This window comes from Aplidium turbinatum, chromosome 16 (genome assembly GCF_918807975.1).
Source record: "Aplidium turbinatum chromosome 16, kaAplTurb1.1, whole genome shotgun sequence".
Lineage (NCBI taxonomy): Eukaryota > Metazoa > Chordata > Ascidiacea > Aplousobranchia > Polyclinidae > Aplidium > Aplidium turbinatum.
Genome location: NC_137487.1, coordinates 16,024,030 through 16,045,181, shown reverse-complemented (window position 1 = coordinate 16,045,181; position 21,152 = coordinate 16,024,030). Strand labels below are relative to the sequence as shown.

Below are 21,152 nucleotides of genomic sequence, written 5' to 3'. Positions count from 1 at the left end.
GCCTACTTGGGAGCGAGACGTGATGTCGTCATAATGGGAGACTTTCTGTATATCATCTACACGCTGGCTAATATATTTTCAAGTAAGTTAACCATCGCTTGCTTTGTTTCAAGGCCTTGTGTTTTTTATTATTATTATTGTTTAGCTGAGATCTTTACCATTGACATTAGTTAACAAGGAATAAGAAAATAACTGTTGATAGTTGATACCGGGTCAGCAAGGTAAGGCCGTTGAGTGGAGCAGGCCGGGAATCGTACCACCCACAGCTATTCAAACATTTGTGGTATCTTTTAGCCAAAAAAAACATTTTATTTTTTCACAATCAGTGACGTAAGTATTTTGTATCAGGGGAGAGCCATTCCATATTTATGAGTTTTATACGATAAAAATAGTGAAAGAAACAAAATACACGCGTGACTCTACTAGCATGCGATGCTATCGAAACGCAGTTGTTAACCCATTAAAAACCGCCACAAGTTCCCATTGCTCTTTCTAGGTGATATTTCAGCCACAAAGTTGTTTTGAAAAACGAGAAACATGTAAACGAAAAACCATAGTAAAAATCTTATTTGTAACCTTCGGCTTGAATTCTATTTGCTGGCTCCTACTTCACGCGATCAGGGGTGGAAAAATCATGCTCGGCACCTGGCGGCACAAACCCTAGCTATACGCCAATGACAGCAACAACATCTTCTCAATCAGTTTGGCAATTAAAACCACCATATGGCAAGCCAGCATGGAAGCAGTACGGCTCATAAAATCACATGGAAGCCTGTCAAGTAACCCATGTTGATGCGCAATCTGCTGCAAGCGGAGATAGCGAATGATTATTATATGGCACGCCATATGACAGCTGCTGTGTCAATGTGCACGTCAGTTGCATTCTCCCAATACATATCACGAGGATGTAATCTGGTGTAGACACTCAAAAGCAGTACAGATACTACAACCCTGAGCTCATCAACGGTGATGGCAAAACTATGGTTTCCTGATTGCTTGGCATGCAATATGGACTGCTCTACTGTACAATGTATTGGATGAGATCGTCGTCAAAGAAAAACTGAAAACACTCCACTGGACTCCAATCTCGTTGTACGTATGAACGCTTCGGAATGCCTAGGTACTCTTTTGAAGATATGTCCTTAGCTTTCCAAGTTCTTGATTTGGAAGAGTTCTGTTAGCGGTTTCTTTTTTGTTTTGTAACTCTCTTCTTTTGGTTATTTTGTAGCTGGGCTTCATCCTCGCTAGTTTTTAATTCTTGGTGTGTACGCATAACGACCTCTGCTGGAGCGGACAGCTGTCTGCCAAAGAGGTGATTCATACTATTAAAGTTATCTTCATCGTCAATGTCTTCGTCCGAGAGCGTAGAAACAGCAGGAAAGAGATAAATATCAGCTTGTGAGTAATTTTGAGGAAAGCCATCTTCCAACATCGACAAAGCTTCATTCACGGAGAAGCTAATAAAAATTTCTATCGTTAGTGTTATGGAGTTATATTCAATCACGATGACTTAGCTTTTCCACAATTAAGCTATATCATTTTATCTAAGGCAGTGTCGACAAAACTGTCCCGTCTCCCAATTCAACTCCCTTCCTAACACTCTAATCTTATCCTCTAACTGAAGATCAAGACCACCAAGTATACATGATTTTGAAGATCAAGATCAGATCAACGTGGTCTTGAAGATCAAGATCGCTTTTTGTTTACCGTACTTGAAAAAATGAAGTTTTTGATCAATGATGTTGCAAAAAACAAATAATTTTTTTTATGATAAGTTAGTGACTGGTGCTATTGGGCCTATCAATCGTTGTTGTAGTTTACGAAGAAATGAAGAATCGCAACGTCAAACCAAAAAAAGAAGCTTTGAACTGCATCGTTTTTCACCAAATATTTGTCTGGTTTATACGGAAAGCTTTTATTCGTGTTACTAAGTAGTTTTAACTTTCACTGGATTATATCGATGTGTATAGCACCATTTACCCATCTGGCTAGTTTGATACTGTTGTGTGTTATCAAAACCGTTCAGAGATTTACGATCAGATAAACTTCTCCAAATAAAAAGACAACAATTATACATAACAATGTCTGTACATACATTGGTATTTCCACGCGGCATTTGGCCACGAGAGTGAGGGAGCACTTAGATTTAACTAATTTGAATAGAAAAAGTGCCATTAAAGACCATACTGTATATTCGATTGCCAATCATGTTATGTTAACGCCCATCCTGGGAATGTTTTAGAGTTGTGTGTGAATGTTTCACTGAACTTGATACTAAAATCCACAAAGCTTTGATCATAAAATCCTGCAATCCTCGCCTCAATACTCAATTGTTTGCCGCAGGCTCTTCCTATCTGTTCAACGTCTTTTCTTAATTCATCATATGATGCATTTTTGCCTCGCGGAGTTAACCACCATGTGATGTGCCTTTCTCCCCTGCTTTGCCGTTTCACTCTTATGCATTTAGTTTTTCAATTCATTGTGTTGATCAGTTATCTATTTTCAATGTAGATGTAAAATCAGTTGTTTTCGTTACTTGATAAGGGCTAACATGTGTATGGCCGAAAACGTTCATAGTTTATGTTCACTGCAGATATGTACGTATACTCCGCAAATTCTACGCTAACGCTTACGGCCACATTTTTTTGGATAGTTTTCGCTTGAGGCTACGCCGTAAAGTTTTCGCGGTTTTTTGGCGTATAGCGTCAACGTAGGTCGTAGGCCTATATTTTTTAATGTCTTAGCTTTTGTTTGCATTTTTTTTTCAAACTGCGAAATGTTTTTTTCGCTACAACACGCCGATACCTTCCAGTGCTGCAGTTGAAAGAATGTTTTCAATGGGCAAAGGCATATTGAAACCAAAACGCAGCAAAATGTCAGATGAACACTTTCGGATGCTTGTGTTTCCTCGTGGAGATTCAAAATAAAACTTGTTTGTTTCCAGTGGTTTATACCGTGTGAATGTTTGGCACCTAGCAAAAAAAATGAGTTTACGCTATTGTATGCGCTGACACCGCCAAACTTTTTTTACAAGTTACGTTGACGCATACGGCGTATGGTTTTTCGAACGTTTGCGTTTACGCTGACGCGTCAATATTTTTTGTATGCGCTTACATCATTGCTTTAATGTATGATGTTAAATGCCGTGTGGTTGCTTGGTTTTATCTGTCTATGGTTGAAGAAAGTCACCTCTTTACCAAAATTGAGAAGAAAATCCTAATAAAATCATGCAAGAGGTAGGCCTAATGCTTTTCTAAAAGCGAGAGTGGTCTCCAAAATTAAAAAAAGTAGGTGCTGTAAATGCAGCATGGCAAAACCTATGAGGCTTTTTCTTTAATTGAAAGTTGGAAAAGTTCCTGGTCCCTAAAATCATGCTTTACCCGTACCCAAAATGACTTACAACGTCACTGGAAACATTTGATGGAACGTCCGTACCCCGTGTCAGCGACAATATGTGTTGAAACATTAAAAGATGTTTCCAAGTGTTTGCATTGTGAACAAAACAATGTAGTATGGTGTTCAGGGTCTTTGAGATGATAATTTGAGTTCGCGGTGCCAACGAGACTTTCGGGCCCCAAGTCAAAGTGTTTTTTTAAGTTCCAGGGCTCCTTGGAAAGGTTGCATGGCCCAAAACGTCATCCCTAGCCCGGGTCCAAAATTACTCTCTGGAACAATCTATCAACGCTGCTGGCGGTGTTGGGATGCTCCCTGTTCTTTGTTCAACTTTCACATAAACATATGTTTGTACTTCACAGTGTAGATTCTAACGATCTGTTTAAGCCTGATGCTGCGAGTTTTCGTTGTGGCAATATCGAATTGCACGAGCTTTCGGAACACAGTTTCCTAGTCATGTGCTATGACGATTGGTGTTGAATTCAGTGAGTGATTCTTTCATGTGGCTCTTTGGTATAGCTTGAGGCTGCCGGCTGTTGAGTTTGAAGTAAGCAACGATCATGCTGCTAAAAGCGAAACTCAATCAATTGCATATGTTTGTATTTTCGTAGGAAATTTTAATTAACACCTTTTAATAATAGGTGCGTGTGATCTTCAAAGCCTCTTTATAGTCATGCAACAGAGATTAAATTTTGCTGCCGTTAAGAAGTGTTTCCTTATTTTAGTGATATTGGAATTAACAAGCTGTTTCAATGGAAATCCATTAAATACTTATCAATCAGCTGCGCATTAGTTTCCTAGTAGTGGTATGACAAAGTGTCTTTATGCAGCATCACACATTTGTAGAAAATGAAGACCATTTAAGGAAAGTTTTAACACAATAAAGAATTTTGCAGAAAAAAATCCCGCTGAATACGGAAATTGATTCAGGAAACAGCTTTACAAATTAAAGCTTTGGTATGCTCAACCAATTTCCGCTAAATAAAACAAACCTCGAAGCAGGCCTGCAATTGGTGCATTGCTAATCCTACCACACGAGGAAAAACTAAATCTTTGCCAATATTTTGTTTATTTTTTCAGATAGTAGGGAATATGATTTCGTTTTTAATGCTTCAGTTGACGGACTTAAATACTGCAAATGGTTTTAATCCGACCACCACAACAACATTCAGGTTAAAGCAAAAATATGTGTTAAAATAAGCCTAGTAGGCTTGTAGATCTATTGATATAGGCCTACTCTATGTTACAGACTTGGAAGTAGACTTCTAACCGTCATCCTCGGTCTCCGGGCCGTAAAGTATTTTTCCCACGAATCTTTTACATACTGCGGTAATTAAAACCGCTATCGGTTACCTCGTGGTAGCCTAGTTGCACTCACTGCCGATGAAAAAAATGATACCGTGCTTGAAACATTAGGCTTAAATTAGGCCTAAATCAAACAAACGGCTTATTTAGCAAACATTTTCAAATTTAACTTTAGCCTTGATGTTTCGATGCAACAGGGTATTCTAAGCTCTGGTCGATTTTTTTAAATGTCCATTCAAACTCCTTTCCAACCCCAAAATTTACTTTATGAAAAGAGACGACGATAAAATCGCCTCATGTTTCATTTACGTCATTTTTGTTTTTGAAACTCACCAACGTGTTGCAAAAGCACAGCCGCAGACTATTTTTGTGGGCAAAGATTTACCTTTAAACACGATAAAGTTGTCCTCACGGTTTTTGCGCATTGCCATGCGCAATTATGCATGCATAAAAGCATGAGGTAAATTCAAGTTAATTAATGTTTCTTCGTTAGAACACAAAAGAAATGATACTGCGAAACGACATACATCAAAAGAACCAAGAAAAGGTGACAAAACCGTAATGGTTTAAGACGTGAACATACAAGATCTAATTCTATGGTATATGTATCAATGGGTATACAGTAATTAGGCACGGCCGCCAAACCTGATTGTTAAAACAAATAGCCTAGAACTAGATGGATTAGTTGAAAGAATCAGTCGTCTCCTCGTTCAGTCATCAGTCGTCAACCATCACAAAAAAACTACAACATACACATATATTAAAGTTAAGAAACGGACTTATAATTTATAATATAATATATAAGATTGATCACGTTACTCGGCTTCGTATGCCTATGGTTCAACAAGACAAAATCTCTACCGAAGCTCTATCAATAAATAAGATGTTGCTCTCAGCTTCGGCGTCGCAGAGATGCTCAATTAGCAGGGGTCGTTGAATTTGCTAGCAAGAAAATGAATGCTCGGCTGTACCACTCATTACTACAAATACTACAGCACTACACTCTCAGGTAATGTAAGCTGGTTTCGTTATTATGACGCAATAATGATTTTAACTGTTTCGCTTGGATTTGCTTGAAAATACAGTCTTCATTAATTAAAAAAAAATTGAACTTGTACGATTTCTGTGTGCCTGCTGGCCAAAAATAACACATAATTCAACAATACGCCGTACAAAAACGTATCGCGAGCCGGACTTTGGACACCACTGCTTTGGAGGTATGGTGTTGGCATTGATGCAAACGCCAATTTCGACAAAAGTTTTTAATAGTAAAACTGGGGCATAGTTGATAAGATTTGCGGACCAATAAAATTAATCCTGTTTCATCTTTCCATCTCAAAACAAACAAGAAACATTGAAATTCAACACATTTATTTACTGCGAGAAATATCGAATGTTGATCAAAAGAAAAGCAATCATAAAATTAAAATCGTCGATCGAGCGTCCCTTCTTATCGATTCGTTCGTGACGTAAAAAATCAACTAAAATCGATAATATAATTGGAAACACTTGACAAACGAGTCATGGCGATAATTAAAGAAACATTGCTGCCAATGGTTGGCGATAAAATACAAACAAAAATCGGGCAATCAAGTTTTGAAATGAAGCGTACCACGCAGGCACGTCGACATATGGCTGCAATTACTCTATTGAAAGAACCGCTACTCAAACTATAAGAACACGTTGGCTTTCCGGGAAAGAGAATGTCATTGTTGAGGACATCAAACTAGCAGCTGTAGCATATCAACTCCGATCAATTTTGTTTCTTTGGACTTTGTCACCAGACTAGAAGCTGGTAAACATTTCATGAAAAACGGTTTCGCAGAATTGCAAGGACATTCATTTGTTTACAATAGCTTTTGAGGGGGTTCGAGTTTAATTTGTTTAACCCCTCCAAAGTTCAATTTACTTGTCATCGTTTCTAAAGTACAAAAAAACATCAAGAAAAAATCATTCGGTAGTTCCACAATCCACAGTATTGCGATGGCAATTTGGCAAGACAGCAAAAACAATTCTGGATAATAGATAGAAGATACTTTGTAAAGCCGCTTTTTACATTTTGGGTGCGCCATGGCTACCTACCTAAAGATACGGCCTGATTTGTCACATTTTATAATAATAATAATGTTAGTTTTTATATAGCGCTGTATCCAACGCAGAAGGAGTTGCTCCTCAGCGCTTTACAAAGCAGACAGTGTCAATGCAGCCGTATAAAGGCGCAACTGAGAAATTTTGCAGAAATTTCCAGATTTTGCTAACTTTCGGCGAATGTTTGAATAAACTTTTCTGAAAATGATATTTTTACGCTTTCTTTACTGTTTTCCCCAGATGGCACAATAGGTTTTAACATCCTCACAGGTTGGAAAACACAGACAATTTGACTTCGAACATTTTAGTCAGACTGTTAATTTTTAAATAACAGTCTGATTCAGCGTTTTTCAACTTACTTTTTCTCATTTGCTATTGCTTCCCCAAGGTAACAAAAAACTTTTATATCATTAGGAGACAGCAAAAAGTAAAAAAATCTCAAAAAATGTCAGTCAAACACTAGCAGTAGCGGTAATCAAAATCTGCAAAATGTGGCAAATCAGGCAGCATCTCCAGGTGGCCATGGGTGCACTGATAAACACGTCAGCAATCAGAGATTAAAAAACGTCATTGCTGGATACTTGTAACGTCTGCAAATCAATGATCTCATGCGTTATCATCACTCCACTAAGAATTGTCTACTTTGGCATTGAATAAACAGCTCTGAACGAAAAAAAAACAATTCACAAACTTGCCTACAAGTTGGAAATGAAGACGTTTCAACCCAAACAACAAATCAGTCAGTTTTTTTTTATATTATTTATTATATTTTACATTGTATATTAAAAATATATTGATTTATTGTCTGGGAAATGACATATCCCGCCCAATTAAGTTAAATGGGGTTGTCTTAATGTTGGAAAGATGGAGTAAGACAACTTCCTCTCCGGTGTAACGGTCCAAGAGTGACCGCAGTCCGAAAGTTAGAAAGGTTGCCAAATATAATTAATTATTTTTTTTTATGAAAATAATTGAAATTCGTTTTGCTAAAAAAACATTGACAATTTTAAGCATTGATTAATCTTAAATGAAAAGGTATGCATTAGTTTAAGAGCAACTACTCAATTAAACTTAAACTTAGTTGTAACATTTTTGTTTTTGCATCGCTTTCTGAAGCACCGGGCAGCTCTGGTCATTTGTGGTCTGACGTCACTTTAGACTGCCACGCTGCAGCAGCACGGTAACTTTTGGACTGCAGTAACTCCTGAACCGTTACACCGGTTAGAGTAGGACACTTGGCGTAAACCACCGGCTATTGATTTCGAGTGCATTTCCAATACGATGAGTAGAATATAAGTCTTCTCAGGAAGCAGCAGTGAATGGGAAATTGATAACAGAATTTACCAAGGTGTCACCCAATCAGTAATGATGTTCTTTTCACATCTAGAGACGCTGAAGCGATGTAAAAGTTACAACCTTTGATGGCTGAATAGCTACCAAGCTTTTGTCAACTTCTTAACAATACAAATCATTATTAAATAAAAGAAGTTGCATTAATTGGCTCTCAATGTCTTTCCACACAAGGAATTTTGATCTATAAAATATACACAAAACTGCTGGTCGAAAATAATAATGCTTACATACAGTATACAAAGGTTAGGGAAAGATAATGTAAAACGAAGACACATTGAAGCAGAACAACGAATATCAAAACGGGTGAAAGAACTTTACGAAGAGAGCGACGTTGTTTAAAATGCTACAGTGAAAAGTTCCATTTTCATAACAAAAGATAAAAATTGCTGCAAATGCAAACGTTTCCTGCAGAATGCACTAAACTGGGCAGGCCGAGTATCAAGCCAGATTTGATTATTTTAGCATTTTCTATTGATGAACACAAACACAAAAATATTTTGCCTTTTCAAGTAAATTTGCATTAAGCTCGGACGTCGCGGTCATCACAGTCTGATGACAATCTGAAGAATATGACGTCATCCTATGCATCTACGTCACTGACGAGTCATGATGGTGACGTTACTTCACCGTCAATGTGACATCTTCGAAAGAGCCTGGAAATTGAAAGAAAATTTCATGAAGGACGGTCAAAAAAATTTTTTTTTCATTCTTTTCAAATAATGCTGTTACAGCAGTGCCAGTACAATAGTAGCCTCCATGCAGACGATTCCGAAAATATAAAAAGAGAAACAATAAACCGAATACCCAATCAGGGTCAAAATCAGTCCTCTTTTAGAAAAGAAGAATAGTTTTTACGCCAGGATACCACTTTATTTAAAAAAATCTTAAAATGGTTAGAATTGCGGTTCATAGATTTTTCTTTAAAATCACTTTCAAGCCAGGTTTTACGCGTGCAAGAACCAATCACCTTGGGAGGGTGCTGAAGATCCTGTCTTTCGTTTCAGGGTTTTTCACTTCCGCATATCCTCTAGCTCCAACCCTGCTCATTTGGTGGGAAGCGGAAAGAAGCTGTTTCGGAGGAAGTCCGTGGCAACAAGCAAGAGACAATGCTTGTTGGATGCTGCATGCTGTAGTGGACCTAAGAGGAAAAAAGAGGTTCATTTTCTGTTACAGTTTGCTGCCAAACTGCCTGCTGGTACATTAATTCAAAATGCTGATAATTGCACAACATTCTGCACCACTAAACCTGTGGAAGTTGTTACTTAAAATGTCACGAGCGGCGATATCAATATGCACATTCGTCAGGCAAAATCCTTAGATTTGATTCTTGAAGGTTTCATCACTTCCACGCTGCGCAGTAACATGTCTATTGAAGACCTTTTTCGCAACATTTCACAGGTAGCTGCTTCGATATTCCGGGATACATGCTATAAAACTACACCAGACCAAAATTTTTTTGCCCACTGACACAAATTTTTATCTAAAAGAGATTGATTTAGCTAGGAAAATGCGGTCTTTTTGTATTGATTTCACATCATCTGCAGACGTTGAATCAATGCAAAGAGGACGAATTTTGCTCGCTGGAAAGACAATCGGACAGACTTTCATAAATACTTGATATCTTTCGTAAGAAAGGTATTTGCATTTACCTTTGAGTGCCATTGTGGCAAGCTATCACGCTACAGCCACCCAAACGCTGGCAGAACTCCATGGCTAGGGGAATCACCCCACAGCCAAGCGGCGCTAGAGTACTGGGCTTTCCGTGACGTGGCTTGGCGTTGATTTCCATTAAGGTCATGACCTCATCCAGAGCGTTTAAAGGTCGCGAAAGCTGAAAGTAGATGGCGTTTTATAAGAATGAAACCATTAAAGAAAACCGTAATGAGGTCTCAGATAGCAAATCAACCGTTTTTTACATTGAATCAACGTCTGAAAACTGTAAGTTCAACGTCTGCAGATTCAACGTCTGTGGACCCGAAATCAATGTAAAACAAAAAACGGTTGGTTTGCTGTCTGGGGTTATGCACGATTGGAAAAAAAGGCTGCCACATGATCAATGCATCGCCAAATCTGTTTACAAGTATATCATACTGACAAAGGTTAAATAAATGAAAAAACAAATAGTGCAAAATCTTCGTAGTTGTCATCAGCACCTACCCGGTCAATCAACACCGCTTTTGCTTCTGTGTCGCGGGGCAGCTTGGAACGGTCTAGATGGAAGGCGCGGAACCTCTTGTAGTAGTCGTACGCCTTCCCGATCGCCTTCTCGTTCACAGCGTTGCTGAACGCCTGCATTGTGACACCCTGTTCGTACAACAAACTCCCCAGGTCCTGCAGACCTGGAAGTCAAAACAGTAGTCAATGGTCATGAAATGTAAAAAATGAAGTTTAGCTACCAAACATATATTTTAAGTTGAGTTTCACCAACCAATTTCAATTAAAGTAGAAATGCGACATGTTCCAAGAGCTGACACTAACCATGATTGATGAGGACGGGAATAAGCTTGACTCCTCCACCAGCTTGGAGTCTTGGTGGGAGTTTGATGAAGACATGCTTGTCAAGATGAAAGTATATCTTCAAGGCACATCTATTCCCTTCCATAGAGTAACCAATTCCGTTCCCTACAACGTCGTCACATTTTACAATTTATAAAAGTAAATTGCAGAGACAAAAAAAAAGTAAACGAGTTGCTTAAAGATTCCAGTTGCAGTCAGGCTCAGTTTCTTGCTACGTAAATAAAGATAGAGAATAGCAACATCATTGAACGACCTCCATATTTATATTCAGTGACAAAGCAAACGCACATTGAGGTCTTTCTAGAAAGATGCTCATAAAGTACAACGATGCTTTACAGAGCAAGCAAATCGCAGACTGAACTGTCTGTTAGTCTCTTGACAAACAAAAGATTAGGATCATCATTCATCAACGGTCGTAAAATATACATTTTACAGCCAACGATTGATTAGTCACCTCAAAACAATCCAGTGGCTTTGACCATCACATGAGTCAAAGCATCTCTTAGAAACATCAACATTTCAACAAGCAGTTCAACTCTATTTAAAACCAATACTTTTGAGGAAAATGTTATGGTTTTATTTCTTACAGATTTATACCAGTGAGGATAAAACTACCAGGTCCCATACTCAGTTGTAGGGTGTCGTTGTAATATTCAAAAGCAAATAATCGCTCTCAGGTGTGAGAAAGAAAGAGGCTCATTGTAGTGGGTCCATGGCACACACAGTAAGATGGTTGGCTTTCCCTCTATTTCGGAAACAACACTCATGTGATTTAATGCTTGCAGTAGATGTGAACGGCAGTTTGGGAGAATTCACCCTCAAGAAAGATGACAAGAGGGAAGTGAGAAAGACCGGTCACCACTACTACTTAACGCAACACACGACGATTGCTGATGCAGTTTGATCGAGTTTTTAAAATCAAAACGAAGAATGGGAAACAAAATTCGGGTCAGAGAGTCGGAACAAGATGCGAAACTTTGCTTGACAATGAGAAAGTCCTTGGAACTAATCGATCGTTTTTACATTAATTTAACGTCGACAAACGTCACATCAATGTAAAAACCAGTTGATTTGCTGTCTGTGACGTTTCAGGTAATTGAGGATTTATCATTGTTCTCAATGAAATCAAGAGGTGACAACAGAAAACCGGTGTTTTCGGCTGATCGTGATGATTAGATGTTTACTGACGTTAAATCAACAAAAAAATGTATTTGTTTAAAATGTGAACATCATAAAAACAAAATAAATCAACAGTGCATGAATTTCTCAGCTACTGTAAACACAAATTTGCAAGAAAAACACAATTTGCTGGTTATTTGATTGGTTACAGTAAATAAGGTGCAAAAATAAAAGCTGCTAATTGAAAAAACAAAACAATCTTGGATGTACTCACCATCGATATGAACCGGCCGCGAACCGTCAAAATCGTTGTGGACATTCCCGGGGCATTCTTGATTCAAAGAAAATACAAGCAAAATCAAAACAAAATCATGGGAAGCTCAATCAGAAAACCGCTGCATTTAAGCTGATTATTATTTTGTTTTTATGAAGGATCATGCCTGATAACAATTTAGGAGTTGCATTAAATTTAATGGAAAGCAAATAAGTCAACCTCGGGGTCCGTCATCCGTCATGACTTTACCAAGCCAGCAAATCATTACTTTTTAGATCGATTTCATGTCTGCAAATGTTCAATCAATGTAAAAAAGACCAATTTGCCGGCTGGGTAAGGGACTTGCCACCAAGCCGCCAGCTCATGGCTTGTGTACGATTTGAGGTACATTTTGTCAAGAAAACCTCAAAAGGGGACTAGTAACCATATGAATTTTTAAGAAATCCATTTTATCACATTTGGAAGTAATTGAAATTGTAATTTAAAAATCTCAGAACAATGTAATTAAAAAATTTGTTGGTGTAATTGAAGGGAAAACTGTGTAATTGATCCAGTCAATGCAAATAAAAATGCTGCCAAGGCTTCGGATATAAGACTATTCTCAAATTGAAACTGGCCTTTCAGCTAACTTCAGCATAAGCTCATTCAGACACCATACTTCGCCAAAGTTGGAGCGCTTTCTACATGAGCAATATTACTACTCAAGATGTTGCCAAAATAAAACCTATAAATTTTGTTACATTTTAAAATAAAGATCAACGCAAAACAAAAATATAGACAATAGACAGTGCCCAAGGAATAAACAGTGCAGTGTTCAACTACGCAGCAGCAAAGTCATATAAGTAAGCCATGCAATGTTTAGCCTACGACCAATTTCTTGCGATCAATTGCAGATCAAAAATAAAGTTTCATCGGATAAAGAATCAGCACCAACTATTGAAAGCGTTAACTGTTCAGAGAATGAGAAAGATAAATTTTCAAGGCAAACTTGATGTTATATCACGTTGTTTCGACGCAAAAACAACAAAGTCCAGACATTTTCAAGATATTGCAACATACCATTCGGCTCTACATCTCCTGTGATGGCTCGAAAGTGAAAGGAAACCCTTTCAAGATCATACACCCCGACACAACTGTCCTCAAGCATGGAGCATTCGTTTTGCTGAAGGAAAAGTACGTTTTTTTACGTTGGCTCAACTCAACATGCAATTTTGCTTACAAGAAGTTCCTAAGGTTGGAGCCCGTGGGTTTAACATTAATCAAACCAATCACTTCCTTAATAAATTGAAAACCAAAACCTTTTCTCTCGCTCCAAAGTAGATAAATAGTTGTAATTCACACAGAATAGGCTACATATATTTGCATTACTTCGCATGGACCGGTACTACGACAGTTTATCGAAACGACAGTTTATCGAACGACAGTTTATCGAACGACAATTTATCGAACGACACAGGGCCGTAGCCAGACCGCAAAGCAAGGGGGGGCCAACTTTTTTTAGGGGGGGCTGAAAAAATTTAAATGGGCAAAATCATTATAATTGTAGCTGTTGCTCTTGAATGTTGGGATTTTGCCAGGGGGGGCGAAATTTTTTTCAGGGGGCGAGGCCCGCCCTGGCCCCCGGCTGGCTACGGGCCTGGAACGACAGTTAATCGAAAACCTAACCCCTAACCTAAAACCTAACCCTAACCCCTAACCACTAACCCCTAACTTCTAACCCTACCCCTTAATCCCCAACCCCTAACCCTAACCCAACCCCTAACCTCCAACCCCTTAACCCCTAACCCTAACCCCCAAACATAACCCCTACTCCTAACCCTTAACCCCCAACCCCTAATTCTAACCCTAACCCCTAGCCTCTAGCCCCTTCGATGAATTGTCGTTCGATGAACTGTCGTTTCGATAAACTGTCGTTCGATGAACTGTCGTTTCGATGAACTGTCGTTTCGATAAACTGTCGTTTCGATGAATTGTCGTTCGATGAACTGTCTTTCGATAAACTGTCGTTCGATGAACTGTCGTTCGATAAACTGTCGTTCGATGAACTGTCGTTCGATAAATTGTCTTTCGATAAATTGTCGCGTCACGGCATGGACCAATGCAACAGCTACATTAGGATACACCGCCACGAACATACAATCAGAACCACCACTTTCTAAGTAAATTAAACCAATCGAATACATGGATGGTGCACCTCATTAGGGTTGAGCATTGTCTGGAACATGATGCAGACTCCGATGGACATGCATTGCTCTAACCATTTCCTGCTGGCTTCCTCTGATCTCACTCCGTACGGCTGAGGATGGTGATATTTTGGTTAGGAATAAGGGAAACGTCATTTAAACATCACTTCTAATATTGATAAAGTGTTGGGTGTGGTAAAAGGTACTAAGATACTCTCACTAAATGTGGTAGTTGCAATACTGCACAGATGTAGTTTAAAATTAACAACAGGAGTTTTAAAACTTTTAATCTACTGCAGATAAACTACAAAAGTAAAATCAAATTTCAGATGTTTTTTCATTCAAAATAAACCAACGTGACCATTGGAGTATTAAATATCACACCATATTATAAGTAAAAAAAGGTTTATTATTTTCCCTTCTGACCAGCCCAATGGTCGAGTGGTGATCGCCTTCGACTCTGGTAGGTCTGGGTTTGATTCCAGATCGGGTCATATCAAAGACTTCAAAAACGGTACAAGTAATGATTTGTATAGTTCTTGATAAACAGTGGCAAAAAAAGACACATAAACGGAACTATGAGGCTGCGGTGCCTAGTTCAGGCAACACAAATGTTTTCACTGCCTTGTAAAGAAAGTAGCTCAGCTCCTTTAAAAAACTAAAGTTCCACCTTCATGTTATTGAAGGTCCCTGCTATCGCGCAACGCAGCTGAGTGGAGAAGGATGAAATGGCCGTGATGAGAGACTGACTGAATACTTTGTCCCTTCTTGACACCAGCTTTGGATCTAAATATAGCGATAAGAACATTAAATGGCTAACTAAGCTTGGCCTGGTGGTATCAGTGAGAAACAGTAAGTAATACGACCATTTCTCAATAACACTACCTTTCATTATGGGCTACCACATGGCCGTATTACAAGGTTTTGAAAGCAATTAGTGAATGAAGTAAACGAGATGCGTGTGATAGGTTGTCTATATCCAGACAGGCGTTGTCTGAACAAAATGTTGCCAATTATTTTTCTCCTGTGCCATTTTTCCTTCTGTGTTGGTAGTTTCATTCGAACCTCACTTAGCCAAACTTCACAATCCTATTTCATATGTCTTGGTCGTAATAAACAAATTATTCCTTTTTTTGTTATTACAACGTTACTCCTACGTTTAATCACAGACATTCTCTTAAGTTTTAACGAGCTTACCTTCGTACAACAAGACAGATAAAACGAGCTGGGTTCTGATTTCATTCACATGCAGATCTACACCTTCAATCAGAGTGTTGATGATGTCAGCAAATTGTTCGGTGTCTCCGCAGGTTGAAAGAGACAACTTGACAGAGTCTTCACTTGTGCTGGAAGTTAATGGCCGGGGTTACGACCAAGACAAGAAAATTCATCATTTTACATTGATTCAACGTCTGAAAACGCTGAATCAATGTAAAAATGACTGATTTTTCTGATTGGGAAAGATTAAGTGAAAATTTAATAAAACAGCATTTTTGAATTGGAGTTTCGTCATCGTAAAGTGGTTTTGTCGATAATCTAATTCAAAAGAATCAATGGAATATTGTCTTTTCTTCTAGATGCCCGACGTGATGTAAGCTTCATACACTTCGATACTTCACAGCTAAAAGCCATGATACAGTCAAAAAAACACAAACAAGACATACCAAGCAGTCAAGCCCTCTATTATCTTGTTGTACTTCCGGTCTGGCGTGGTGTCCTGTGTATTGGAGAATACGGTCTTGACCGTTTCAGACTGGACAAGATCGACCAAGCTGTGAATCTGGGCAAAACATCGCAATTAAAGACGGAAAAATGGTAAACATGAAATTTGCAAGAAGTAACAGAAAGGACTACGGTGACTTGATGGGTGCATCAGTCTTGGTTTCAAATAGAATCTGCACTTGTGATGTGTAAACTTTCAACCGTTTGTTCATATATCCAACAGCTGAACGGATTGAGGGTCCCTGTTGTCTGAATTACTAAAAGGCACGTGTAGAAACAAACGTTATATTTTTTAGTGAAAAGGATTAGTAATAGTAAAACGAAGGGGAAAGCAGAAGATAGGGATGTGTGGAAGAACAAAAGTAGCAGACCTGCCAAGTGACTGAAAACTAAAGAGAACTTGAAAGCATAGCGGCCTATGCATTCGGATGGTATCAACCTCAGCACCTTTTAATTGGTAAGCTACAGTCCCACCATTGTAGTAGCCATATTGACAAGTAAGGCACACATTGATATTACTGCACTTCAGGCGAAGTGAAGGAAAAAAAGAACTTCTTGATACAGGCTACAACAGCAATGAAGAACGTAGTCCGCACAAAAGTATTCCTCAGAACGAGGGGAACATTTTGTGAGGATTGCCTTCTCTGCAGGATTTACTAACCTTTCCAAAGAAATGCTCCATCATTCCTTGTAGCTTGTCCAACGCGTCAGAACTCAATTCAAGATCGAAGAAATTGATGCTGTCTCTGCCTTCAGATGAGCACGTGCTTTCGGTCATGCTGATCAGAGATATCCGATCTCGGCCTGGAAGTGATGAACCAGGTGAGGTGGTCGGAAATAACCAATTTGACAGGATGAAGCTACCGGTGTTTGTCTAAGTGTTAACTCAAAGCCTAATGCCCTAACCACTGGCAAAAACCTTTCATTCAGCATCCTACTCTTAGTCCATTACATAAAAGAAACATCACTACGTGAATCTTGCGTTAGTGCTCAGTAAATACAAGTTGTTTATCTTACATCGTTTCAACGTATGGCAACGTTGGAGCGATGCAAAAAATGTAGTGTTTGCTGGATGTCGTAATTTAGTAAGCTGCTGGACTTAACTTACCTGAGAACCGAACACGCGATGTTGGTCTTGCTGTCTTTGACCTCATTTTAACTGGGGAGACTGGTGGAGGGGGGCTGGAAATACAGACGAGAAGAGTTGTAACTTATACATATGCAATCATTCGTTTCAACTGGTTTGATCAAATTCGATGAACATCGTTGTAAAAATAAACATTCAACAAAGAAAGAGAGCGTTTGTTTTTAATTTACTCAAAGCTTACATAAGAGATAAGCGGACGCGGTTTTAATTTTTGGCCGCGCTGCATTGCACAATGCTCATTGCACAGGCAGGTGACACTCAGATAGCAAATCAAACGTGTTTTTTACATTGTGAGAATTGCACAAAAAAAACTTTACACAAAGTACAACAATTTTAATCTCAAACTCCTTTATCTACTTTCTCAAATTGAAATAACGCGATACGATTACTACAATACTTCTCTTTGCATACATAAAACAACACGAAAAAGAACGCTCCATTGAAAAATACGCAAATACAGTCGAATTTGAAACATATAGTAATGATGACAATCCACTTACGACAGGGACGGCATAGACAGCGATGACTTTATTGCTTTCGGGTCATCCGCGGTTGTGCTAAGTTGGTCAGTGGAATTCGATACGGAGAGAACGGACATCCGTTGGGACGGATCGCTGGCGTCTGGGAAAGGATTCAGACTGACATGAGTTGCTGAATGTCTACTACTTGCTGTTGTTGTGATCATTTTACAAAAGAAAATGTAACAAATTCGATTTGGCAGAAATCCAAATAGTGACTTGAATGAAACTTTATACTTAGACAAGAAAGGTTGTTTTAAGAAGTGTTTCTGACAGTGGTGTGTAATGTGCATTCACTTAAACGTTTTAGTTCTTGGTTTACTTAATTCAAATCACCATTTCAAGCTAAAATTGCACGATAAAAGTAACAGTTATATCTTTAGCATAAGTTCGATGAAATCATGGCCATCTGGAGATGGTTTCTCTAAGAAGCCATAAACGAAAAACTCTTGTCGTGGTACCTGGCTTGCTTTCACCGCCAGCGTCGATTGAGTTGGAGAAACTGAAGACCAGTTTGTCGCTAACCACCATTGAACCCCGGTTGCTATGGATACCTAAACGTCCAACAAAACAACATTTCAGCCATCTTGACAACAAACAATGTATAATGCAATTGAACATCAGCACTTCAGCAGTTCATATCTTTACTTCAGCCACTGTAGTAAGCTACAGTGGGTGAGATTTGTATACGAAAACGTCAAACACTATAGATATTTTGATCTTGTCGCTCTATTCTTTTGCATGGGGCGAAATATTTCAATAACTATTGAAACTGGATGCAGTTTATACAGACTTAGTCGAAGAATGTTAGCAGGCATTTTGTAGAATGCTATTTTTACTCAAGAAAAAAACATTAAAATAAGGAGGCATACTTCAAGTCACGATTCACTAAACATGAATAAAAAACATATTAAAATTTTCTTTGCAGAGAACTGATAGTCAAATCAAGGTGAAAGTGTGCAGAGTTGCGTAGTGCACAACTGCGCATAAACACCACAAACTACCTGAATCACATTCGGAGTCGTTGCCTGTGATCGACTGTTCGTCGCCTGACTTGCGTGAACTCCCCCTGCCTTGAGTGGAACGCTGGGGGGTGCTACGCGCAAGAGGCTCGTCTCCACCGTGCCCGCTGTCGTTGCTGTGGTGAGGGTCCCCTACGGGTGATTCTACGTGTAATGAAAACGGTTAGGGAGCAATAATGTAAAAAATATTTTATAATCCTATTGAGTTTCCATTCTAGTAAAGCTCTTGTTGTAACTAGTACTTTACGTTTTGGTCAAGTGTACGTTGATGTGGAAAACAGCATGTGACAATTAAAAAAAAAAACTGTTCAAAAGCTGCTACAGTTTGAAGCAGATCATAGTCAAATCATAGGCGAAGTTAGTTAGATAAAGCTAACTCAACTAAGTGGCACGTTAATGTGGGGATGAGGAAGCGAAGATGTTCTAGAGTCTAGATCACCTTCTACTCTGAATACGATCACAGGAGGACAGACAAAAAGTTAAGTCTTTGACGCAAAGGATAATACGCGACATGTCTGTTGCGTTACTAAAGTTGAAAACAGGAAAATCAAAAAGCTTAAGGCCAATTCAAAGTCAGATGACAACACTCACGGTGCTATAACTTCATAGAAAAAAATAAGAAAAATGTGAAAAAAAGTAAGTCTATCTTTAAAGCGGCACTTTAGCTTAATATTTTATAAATTAGTATTAAAAACAAATGTATGAAAGTGATGACGTGACCATTTTACCTTGGCCAGAACGCTTCTCTAATGTCCCACAGTCTGGAATCCTACCAGTGGATGTGAGGAGAGGGGTGGGAGGGTCCTCATCTGGGGTAGGCGTTGGTGGAATTTTAGGCCTCTGTGACAAAAACGAGACGGATTACAAAGAGTCAAGTTTTTTCATCAATTATGATGCTCATTGCAGGCTAAGTGCAAAGTACGCCTCACAGAACACCAGCTCAGAAGAACTGCGACAATTGGCTGAATATCGCCAATTATGGAGATTTTTTATCGGCGCTATTTTGCACCTAAAATAAATTTTTATTAAGTGCAAAGTCATATTAAATTAATAAAATAATAATAAGCTTGCAAGAACTTTGAAAATACTGCACAGAAACTGAAATGATGGCAATTGACGAGCCCAGTAGCTAGTTAAGTTAAATCAAGGCTGCAATAGTAATGATAGTATGATACATACGACGGTTAACGTGCAAAAATGACAACGACAAAATAAGGCTGATGGAGGCTTGACGTTCAACTCTGATCAACCCCACCTGGTTGTCACTCAAACTAGGTTTCTACGCAAAAATTCAGCAAATTGTCTTCACTCTCAACCAGACACAAGCGTAGCCTGAGCACGTAAGCACGCACCACGCAACTAACTTTTGACGTTTTCAAGCACGCACCACGCTTTTGACGTATGAAGATGTTGTCTTACCAGGTTTCTATTTGGCGATGAGGAGATTGCAAAGCTGGTGGGAGGAGTCATTGGAGTGCTGGGAAGATCTTCGCTCTCATCATTTAGCGGGTAAGAACACGAGTGCATTGGAGTGGGTTGGAAGGAATTTCGTTTCCCGTCTGAGTTTAGTCCGGAATTCAAAATCCTGAAAGACAACTTCCGGTTACACTTCAGCGTGAAATGTAATTTCGGACTTTACGGTTGAGGGGCGAGATGCTGACTAAAAGAATTTCGACGCTTTCTGTATTCGTTATAAATGTTACTACTATCTATGTCGCATTGCTTTTAGAAGTGACCAATAGGTTTCCTAAGTAAATTTTTGTAATTATCCCGCAACTAGTCTTATTTGAAATAATAATCAAGAATTTGAACCAAGAACGCACACAAAAAAATTGCGTTATTTTTATGTAAACCTTCCATATGACATCGATTTCGTTTCCTCACATACTTGATCAACTGGCATTGTCCTTGTCTCAGCTCCAGTAAGGCATGGTCAAGCGCCACCATGAGTTGTCGGATGGCGTCCATGAGTTCGGTGCTTGCTTCCACGCCACGTAATACAGCCATCAGACCGTGACCTTCCTTCCCACGGTTGCGGAAAGAGGGTGCAGCCAAGCATGTCGTAGCGTGAGTTGTGTTCACCATGTTTGCTGCAAACAAAAACAACCATAAAAAGCATCCAAAACTGTAATTCAATCTCTTGTTGTCTGTTTGTGGTATTATATAACTACTTCTCTCCAAGGTTATACTGTCTAAAAGTGTGCAAAAAACATTTTAAAATCAATGTTTGTTTGTCGTATCCAGGCTTACAACCGGTAGTTGAAGATTTAGATTAAGTGGACGGGAAGGCAAGGAAGCCAATCTTCGTGTCCACCTTCAGGCATGCCTTCAAGTGTCCTGCCACAGCCACAGCCGCATGCACGAGCGGTGTCGAACCGGCGCCCTTTCGATTGCCTTTTCAGGGGACTCTCACCACTCGGCTACGCATATTTTCCTTAAAGTGCACTTTTTATTTTCAAACTCAACGGAATATGAGGTTGTACTAAAAAAAAACTCTCTGCTTTTCGCAAG

General features: G+C 39.0%; 1 protein-coding gene across 1 annotated transcript in view; it reads right to left on the bottom strand.

Annotated features, from left to right (window-relative positions):
- Positions 1-6,058: 6,058 nt before the first annotated feature.
- Positions 6,059-21,152, bottom strand: part of LOC145785035 (phosphatidylinositol 3,4,5-trisphosphate-dependent Rac exchanger 2 protein-like) — a 38,860-nt gene continuing 23,766 nt past the window's right edge. Inside the window, exons 25-43 of the mRNA XM_082596739.1 lie at positions 20,530-20,731; positions 20,061-20,226; positions 19,370-19,481; positions 18,624-18,785; positions 18,081-18,173; positions 17,602-17,722; positions 17,063-17,136; positions 16,616-16,758; positions 15,897-16,012; positions 15,430-15,578; positions 14,903-15,018; positions 14,244-14,345; positions 13,109-13,211; positions 12,050-12,106; positions 10,618-10,761; positions 10,297-10,478; positions 9,789-9,970; positions 9,107-9,277; positions 6,059-8,792 (exon numbers count right to left, since the gene is read on the bottom strand). Coding sequence (XP_082452865.1) covers positions 8,744-8,792; positions 9,107-9,277; positions 9,789-9,970; positions 10,297-10,478; positions 10,618-10,761; positions 12,050-12,106; positions 13,109-13,211; positions 14,244-14,345; positions 14,903-15,018; positions 15,430-15,578; positions 15,897-16,012; positions 16,616-16,758; positions 17,063-17,136; positions 17,602-17,722; positions 18,081-18,173; positions 18,624-18,785; positions 19,370-19,481; positions 20,061-20,226; positions 20,530-20,731 — 2,444 coding nt within the window. The 3' untranslated portion in view covers positions 6,059-8,743. The remainder of the gene's footprint in view (positions 8,793-9,106; positions 9,278-9,788; positions 9,971-10,296; positions 10,479-10,617; positions 10,762-12,049; positions 12,107-13,108; positions 13,212-14,243; positions 14,346-14,902; positions 15,019-15,429; positions 15,579-15,896; positions 16,013-16,615; positions 16,759-17,062; positions 17,137-17,601; positions 17,723-18,080; positions 18,174-18,623; positions 18,786-19,369; positions 19,482-20,060; positions 20,227-20,529; positions 20,732-21,152) is intronic.